Source organism: Oryx dammah, unplaced genomic scaffold (assembly GCF_014754425.2).
Source record: "Oryx dammah isolate SB20612 unplaced genomic scaffold, SCBI_Odam_1.1 HiC_scaffold_14, whole genome shotgun sequence".
NCBI lineage: Eukaryota > Metazoa > Chordata > Mammalia > Artiodactyla > Bovidae > Oryx > Oryx dammah.
The window spans coordinates 44,763,151-44,771,448 of NW_024070198.1; the positions used below are offsets into that span (position 1 = coordinate 44,763,151).

Genomic DNA, 8,298 nt, shown 5'->3' on the forward strand with positions numbered 1-8,298 from the left:
TCGGGAGCTGCAGGATATTTAACAGCATCCTGGCCTCTACCCAGTGGGTACCAGGAACATCTCTCCTGCAACGTGAAAACCAGAAATGTCTGAATGTCTGCAGGCATCACCAAATATCCTCTGGGGAGTAAAATCATCCATGATTGAGAAGAATTGCCTTGACTAAAGTCTGCCAAAAAGTAAGGCTCAAAAAGATCAAAGTGTTTTCAAGTAACGTAACCTCACGTCAGAATCAAGTTTAATGCTCTTTGAAGGAATACACCAAACTTCACACACACACACACACACACACACACACACACACAGCAAACTCGGGTCACAAGGGCCTTGGCTGGGTCATAGGCATGCGTAGCTTTTAAAGTTCACCAAGAGAAAACAATCCAGTTATCCACTGACAGATAAACAGATAGAGAGAATGTAATACATACATGCGGATATTTGTGCTAAGTCATTTCAATCCTGTTTGACTCTTTGCGACTTTGTGGACTGTAGCCCACTAGGCTCCTCTGTCCATGGGGATTCTCCAGGCAAGAATACTGGAGTGGGTTGCCATGCTCTCCTGCAGGGCATCTTCCGGACCCAGGGATTGAACCTGCATCTCTTATGTCTTCCGCACTGGCAGACAGGTTTTTTACCACTAGCATCAGCTGGGAAGCCCCAGTACATACATACTAGAATATTATTCAGCCTCAAAAAAAGAACAAAACTCTACCATTTGTGACAACACGAATAAAACTAGAAGACATTGTGAGAAGTGAAATAAACCAGTCACAGAAGGACAAATGGCATGGTTTGCCCTGCAGTATTCCACTTATATGAAGTATCCAAACCAGGCAAATTCATGGAAACAGAAAATAGAACAGTGGTTGCCAGGACCTAGGGGAGGGGGAATGTGGAATGCTACTCATAAAACATAAAACTTCAGTTACGCAAAATGAGTAAGTTCTAGCACTTTCCCATCTGACACAATGCCTATGCTTGATAATATGACATTGTTACTTCAAAATATGTTAAGGAGATAGATCTCATGATGCTTTTACTGCCAAAAAAAAAAAAAACAAATAGAAAAAGCAACACAAAGAATATAAGGAAATCTTTAGCAGTGATGGGTGTGTTTAGTACCTTGGTTGTAGTGATCATACCATAGATGTGTGCACACATCTAAGCTCATCAAAGTGTAGTTAAATATGTGCAAAAAGTCAGTAAATTTAAAAAAATGATGAAATATTGCCACGATGCTTATATTCAGTTGGAACTGAGCACCACAACCCGCCATTCCCTCCCTCCAAAAAAGGATGATTAGGAAGAAGAGGCAGAAATGCCAGAGGTTTGAGGAAATGTTGAGAAGCATGGCCAGATGGTGACCACCAAGCACAGAAGCTCTCCCTGGTCCATCTAATGATTAAATGCATCAGAAACTGTCACCTACAAGACAGATGGGTAAGACGTGGCTGGCATGTCCTGGCCTGTGCCTATCATTAGAAAGCCTCCAAGTATCAACAGATGCCACCTCACATTCCAACACTGGGAGACATGAGCACATCTCTGGATTCTACGTGGCTTCCCTTCCTGAATCAGGGAAACGGTACACGTGGCCCTTCACAGCAGATATTGGAAGGCGGCCACGCTTGCAATGTTGACAGCAACCAGAACCCAAATGCACATCCACCTCTGTGCCCAGTTACAGTTATTCTGATGTCCAAAATTTATCAAGTATGTTTGCAGAAGGACAAAGGTCCTGAGCATACTGTGCTTTTTTAATAGTTTGGGGCATTGTTGGAGTCAGCAGGGATTGCAGCTTTACAAACATGAAGACCAGGGTCTTCAGCCTCTTCACCACCATCCGTCTCCAATCCTCTCTACCTTTCAGCACAACACATATGCTTGTTGTTCCTATTTAAAGGTAGCTTCAGACAGGGACTGAGTGTGGCTGGACCATCCTGGGGCCAGAGTTAAGCTGGGTCACTGCCTCTCTCGGATGAGAGGCAGTATCTCCAAGTGTTAACACAGCTCAGAACTAAGGTGATAGTTTTAGAAAAATGCCAGCCTTAGACCTTAAACTCAGCTCAAATAAATCTGTAGGTCCTCCTGGGAAGGACCTGAAATCCACAAGGTTTTTCTAGAAGCAAAATACCCCAAACTCACTTTTCCTGGAGAAGCAGCCAGTTTCTTTAATCCAGCACCTTTGTGCATTGAGAGTTCATCCCACTGACCAGGCTCATTTTTCACCCCATCAGGTACTTTATGGTTAAAGCCCTGGCAGGTTAACCAATGGCCTTGGAGCCTTTGAGAGAGAAGGGGTCACTGGGCCAAGTCTAACAGAACCCAGAGGCTGTTTATTGGGTTCTCATCAGTTCAGCTTGAGAAGTGAGCCAGGAAGTTGCCTTCTTGCTGGGTTTCCTAACCTAAATGGTGCTACCGTTGCCCAGTGGGAATAACAGGAAGAACAGTTCAACGGATGTGGAATATTTTAAGCTGAAATGTTTGCTAGTGAAAGAACAGGGCTTGGAATTCAGGGGGATCAGAGGCTCAGATCCTGTCTGAGTGTTCAAACTTGGCCTGCTCTTGAGCGGAGGAAGCAGGCCCTGCCTGGGCCACCTTTCACATCACAGACATGAAGAGAGTTCAGTTGACCTGATTGCTGTGGGTCTCAGACTCACTTTAACATAAGCCTTGCGACTCCAGGTTACTCTCAAGCAGCAGGCACACAGCCTCAATTGTTGGCTCTATTTGGAAATGGGGTTTGGAGCAGAGTTGAGTCACGCAAAAATGCTGTAGCTGCGGCTGTCAGTATAATAGAAGTTTTTACAGTCTCCTACAAAGATGCAGTTTTCCACACTGTTACCTGCAATGCTGCTAAAGGAATAAACAAAGTTTTATGCATACAAAAAAAAATTGAGGACACAGGAGCTGCTCTTTGCCATTGAGGGTTTAAAATGGACCCATGAACACTTTTTAAAAATCCAAGCTGATATAATTCAACAAGTTTTTCTCTCTCTCTGGAGGACTGAAAAATAACCTCAGTGAAAACTACACAATGATAAAATTCTGTCCCCATCTGATTAATTCTTTGTGAATAATAACATCTCTGGTTTCCTTCAATTATATTCTAATTGCACACCTTTTTCTCTGGTTGATTGGGCAATGAACTAATGAACAACTATTACTGAATTTGATTAACACCATTATTTCTGTGGCCTTTATATCTCTGTGGTGAACATGGAAATTCACAATCCTGGGGCTGGCACTGGGAGAAGCCAGCCTTGAACCCAGTAGAACAGGTTCTGACATTGCCCTGGAATAAGGAAGCCCAGTGTGGGAAACAAAAGAACTAGGGGTTTTGCCAGCATTCATGGGAAGCCTTTCCTAACAACAGCATCAGTATTCAGAAAGGTTACTTCTTTATAAAACATTAGCAATTTGCATGTTACATTTATCAAAAGGGATGGGTAAGTGAGCTATATGGGAATCAATTACAATGTCATTCATAATTTATTCCATGGACAATAAAGACCTGATCAGATTTCGTGTTACCTTCTGGAGGATAACTGCTTGTGGCTTATTCTAGTTACAGAATACAAATATACTTCAGAGTAATGTGTTTATCTAACTGTGACATTCTCAGTCTCCCAAGTTCTCCTTTTTTCTCCCACAAAAAGTAGTTCCTGTTTAAAAATAAGATCTCACTATCAAAAAAATAAAAGCCCATTCTTACTGGTGTAACTTAAATCATTCTATGTTAACTTGATCAAAGCAAGGCATAGATAATCTCCTGCAAAATGCATCAGGAAACAAATGGGAGTTTGTTTTTAAAGACAGATGATTGCAAACACACAGAGCTAAGAAAATTTAATCCCCAGAAATATACTGCAGTTTCCAAATGTGGATACAAATTATCCAGCTCTTTGGAGCACTATTAAATGTCTGTAAGGGCAGAAGAGTGTCATGTGTAAATTTCAGTTATCCAATTCCACCCGCCACCGCCCCCCCCACCCCCGCCTCATATTTCAAAAACTGAAGTAAATTAAGGGATAAAAAAGTCTTTTCCAAATCCTTTGAGAAAAACTAAACCGATGATTAATTTATCAGACCAGATAGAACATCTGAGCTGTCTGTCTGAAGAGTGGCACTCCATTTCTCGGAATGAGGTGTGCACCCCAATTCAGCCTTACCTCATATCTGCTGGCTGGCTGCTCAGCTGTCTTCAGGCCTTGATACATACGGATGATACAAACTTTGGCTCTTCTCTGGGAGGGAAACCAGTTCCTCTTCACAAAATCCATGACCATCACATGGTTTTTCAACTCTGTACTGAACGTTTTGATCTGAAAAGTCGGGTAGACGACTGTGTCCGTGTGGCGGGCCACATTCCCTTTCTGATGAGTTTTTGTAGGAATTCCAGACTGCTGCATGATACGCAGAGTCCTGGGACTTCAGCGAGCGAGCCTGGCAAACACAATTTTCTTTGTTTCATGCAGGTATCGAGTGCAGCAGGAGGCACTTGGAAAGTGCCTGAGCTCAGATCTCTCCCGGAGTCTTCCAGTTCCAGACTGCGTTGTTTGCAAACCCCAGCCGTAAAGCACGTAGGGTCTGCACGTGGGAACCCTGAGGGGGACCTTTATGTGCCATGAAAATGCTCCTTCTTGACACTGCCCGCCCGCCTCCAGCACTTCCACCTGTGTTCTCCGGTCAAAGTCTCCTCTGATTTCAAAGGCACACTTCTTTTTCCCACTACACTCAAGTTCTGAACGTAGAATCCACCCGGTTGCAGCAAGATCCAATATACGTTTTCAGTCTCCAGTCCCTCGATCCAAATAAATTATTTACGGGGCACTGTACAAAGGAACCAGGAGGGATAATTGCCGATTTTCAGAATTCCTGATTTTTCTTGCCAGGACCGAGAGGAACAAGAACAGACTCCTACTGACACAAAGGGTGACCTCAGCCCTGGAGAAGATAAGAAACGCATTCAAGAGAAAAAGAGAAGTCAGCACAGAGGCAGCGAAGGCTAAAGCGGGCATCAGAGACTCGGAGCTCGGGTAGGACGCCCTGGGAGCCACTCAGGGGGCTGTCCTGGCTTAGCTGAGGGCTCCAGTTCCCGCACAACCCTGCGAATTCTCTCACTACCCAGAGCCTCATTTTCCCCATCAGGAAACTTGAAATAATAAGACTTGCCTTTCACAGGGTTGTTGGGAAGATCTGGTTAGCAAAATGGTGAGATAGTAACTTTCAATAGAGTTACATAAGGCAACACTTCCCAAGAACAGTTAAATGTTTTCTGCCCAAACTGTGTTGCACACAGTCCTTCCCATAAGGAAGAACAAATCTGACTCTGTATCAGATCTGTTTCTTTTACTTTAACCTTTGCATTCTGTTGCTTTTGCTGCAAGTTAAGAACTGGTTGCCTAGAGCCTGAAACTGACAGAAGGGCCCATTCCCATGGCTCTGACCTTCAAGGGTATAACACCTTTCCATTCACACAAAGATAAAAGTTGCATAACAGAGAATAGCCTTTGCCTTATTAGAGGTTTATAGTAACATTGTGACCTCCCTGGACAGTTGTGAGAACAAAGGACTCTGGCTCCAGAGAGGTTCCAGCAACCAACCACTTTCCCTCCCTTTTAGTAAGAAAGAAACCCAAATTCTAGCTTGGGGAAGGTGGTCCTTGGGATACGAGTCACCATCTTCTCTGCCTGTCGGCTCATATTAGAAAATTATACTTTCTCCAATTGAAATAAATAAATAAATTTAAAAAAATAAAATAAAAAGAAAATTACACTTTCTCTTACTATCCTTGCATTACTTGTTGAGGCAGTCCAAGCACCGGTTGGAAAAGAATTTCCAGATGCAGAGTGCTGCAGAAAGGAATGTTTATTAAGAACAAAGAGTAGAGATAAAGTGGGCACTGCAAACGTGGCGGGCCAACAACTCCTAACAGACCAGGGAGAGTTAACAGTTCTTGTGAGTTAGTAGCCAATTTTTACAGCCTCAAGCCAAAGAAAATTCCTGCTGGAAGATAGGCATTAGGTGATTGGGTAGGGTGCTACAGAGTGAGTACTGTAGCACGTATCTTTGTCTAGTTTGGGTTCAGGAAGCTTGTTAGTGATGATCAGGGGCTTTGGGCAATGGACAAAGGGGCTCAATTAGCTTTGGAGGTGACCTTGGTTCTGGGCTCCACTTCTGCAGCCTTGGGGCAGGACTCAACACCACTTTCTGCTTTTTATTTAGTCACTATGTTGTGTCCGACTCTGTGCGACCCCATGGATGGTAGCCCGCCAGACTCCTCTGTCCATGGGATTCTCCAGGCAAGAATACTGGAGTGGGTTGCCATTCCCTTCTCCAGGGGATCTTCTGGACCCAGGGATTGAACCCGCATCTCCTGCGCTGGCAGGCAGATTCTTTACCACTGTGCCGCCAGGGAAGCCCACTTTCTCCTTTAGGTTTAAACTGTTTGAGTTTCTATCAGTTGCAACCAACAGAGTTTGGGCTAATCCTTGAATACGCATTATGTTATTAAACAAACACACACGACATGCTTCTTCATGCTGGGTGCTGTACAGGTGGCAGAGACTCAAAGATGAGAGGACACTGCTTCCAGAGTTCACTGCCCTGCAGTGGGATGCTCACCAGATGAGCAGGTCCCCACAGCACAGGGAGTGCTTCCAATAAGGAGGTTTGCACTAGCTGATGGAGACCCTAAACCCTCAGGGAAGGAGGGTATTACAGTCTTGAAGATGCCTGCTGGGCTGCTGAACCTCCAAGGCCGGCCTTGCAAGGACAAAATCAACCATAGGCCTTCACTTTTCACTTTCCGTGCACACATTTTGCCATAAAACGTCACAGCCACGAATCGGAAAGCATTAACTGCAAATAATCATCACTCTTTCTGGAAGACAACTACCTGAACCTTTTGCTAATATTTATTTTCTTCTTAAACCAACTAACTCAGTCATCTATAAAAGCTAGATCTCTGCCCTTATTAATGTCCTGCAGGAGATTCTACTTCATTTCCCCAAATTGGTCCCTGGGGCTACTAACTAAAAAGCTGTACCATTGTTAGCAGTTGCAATCCAATGACACCAAATCAACATAAATAAGCCTTGAATGTATTTAGTGTTGAAATATATGCGGAGTAATGTTTCTCCCTTGCCCCTGATACAACATGTAAAATTGTATAAGATGCACAGTGAAGTATTTAAATAATGAATTATTCAGAAAGAAAAGGAACTTCAGATACCTGGTGCCAGGAATTTATGCCTATGAATTCTTAATCTGTTCTCCAGTGGGATTAGCATTTACGACTATGAAAGATGTCCTAATTATGCAGTTTCGGAGCTGATTTTCTGCAGGGCCTGTGCAGATCTAAAAGCATTAGGCAACAATAAAAACAGATGACTATGAAATTCTGAATTCATAGTTTGATTTCCCTCTCGGGGGAAATGACATTTTTATTTATGGGTGCTTCACTCATCAGGTGGGAGCTGAAGTCTTCCTTCAGAGGCCAAGGGCTTACTGTGAGCACATCTAAACCATCATCCTTCTCTAACAGACGAGTGAAATTCATAGGACTTTTGGACTTGGAATGATATGCTGTCTTCCTCCTGCTCTTAATCCCCACCCACAGGGGTTCTAAAATAAAACGAAGCAAAATAAAATAAAACAAAAGGACTGAGAATAATGCAACCGATTATGGGGTCCAGCACCTTTTAACCAGAGTAGGAAGATAATGCAATTTCCCTGATGAACCTCAATCTCTTGCAAATTATTCAGCTTGCTGGGTTTTAGCATCAGTGCATGGGTTTCCCTGGTGGCTCAGAAGGTAAAGCATCCACCTGTAAAGCGGGAGATCATGGTTCAATCCCTGGGTTGGGAAGACCCCCTGGAGATAGGTATGGCAACCCACTCCAGTATTCTTGCCTGGAGAATTCCATGGACAGAGGAATCTGGCAGGCTACACTCCATGGGGTTGCAATGAGCAGGACATGACTCAGTGACTAACAGTTTACTTACTTTACTTATATGGAAAAGGGGTGACTTTCCAGTAGTCAGTTATAGATGCTAAGTAGTTATTTGTTCAGTGGATGAATTAAATGAAAATGTATCAACTATCTTTTCCTGTTATGGTATACTTTTTCTCCCACAGCTATGCTTGCATGCACAAAAGTCAACCAAGGGCCTTCACTTTTCACTTTCCGTGCATACATTTTGTCATAAAGCATCACAGCCAAGAACAAGGAAACATTAATAGAAACCACTGTATTCACTACAAATAATCATCATTCTTTCTGGAAAACTACT

General features: G+C 43.4%; 1 protein-coding gene across 2 annotated transcripts in view; it reads right to left on the reverse strand.

Moving 5' to 3' along the window:
- Positions 1 to 4,569, reverse strand: part of CUNH10orf90 (chromosome unknown C10orf90 homolog) — a 245,640-nt gene extending 241,071 nt beyond the window's left edge. For both annotated transcript variants that reach the window (XM_040254436.1, XM_040254435.1), the window contains exon 1: positions 4,173 to 4,569. In XM_040254436.1, coding sequence (XP_040110370.1) covers positions 4,173 to 4,412 — 240 coding nt within the window. In that variant the 5' untranslated portion in view covers positions 4,413 to 4,569. The remainder of the gene's footprint in view (positions 1 to 4,172) is intronic.
- Positions 4,570 to 8,298: the final 3,729 nt, after the last annotated feature.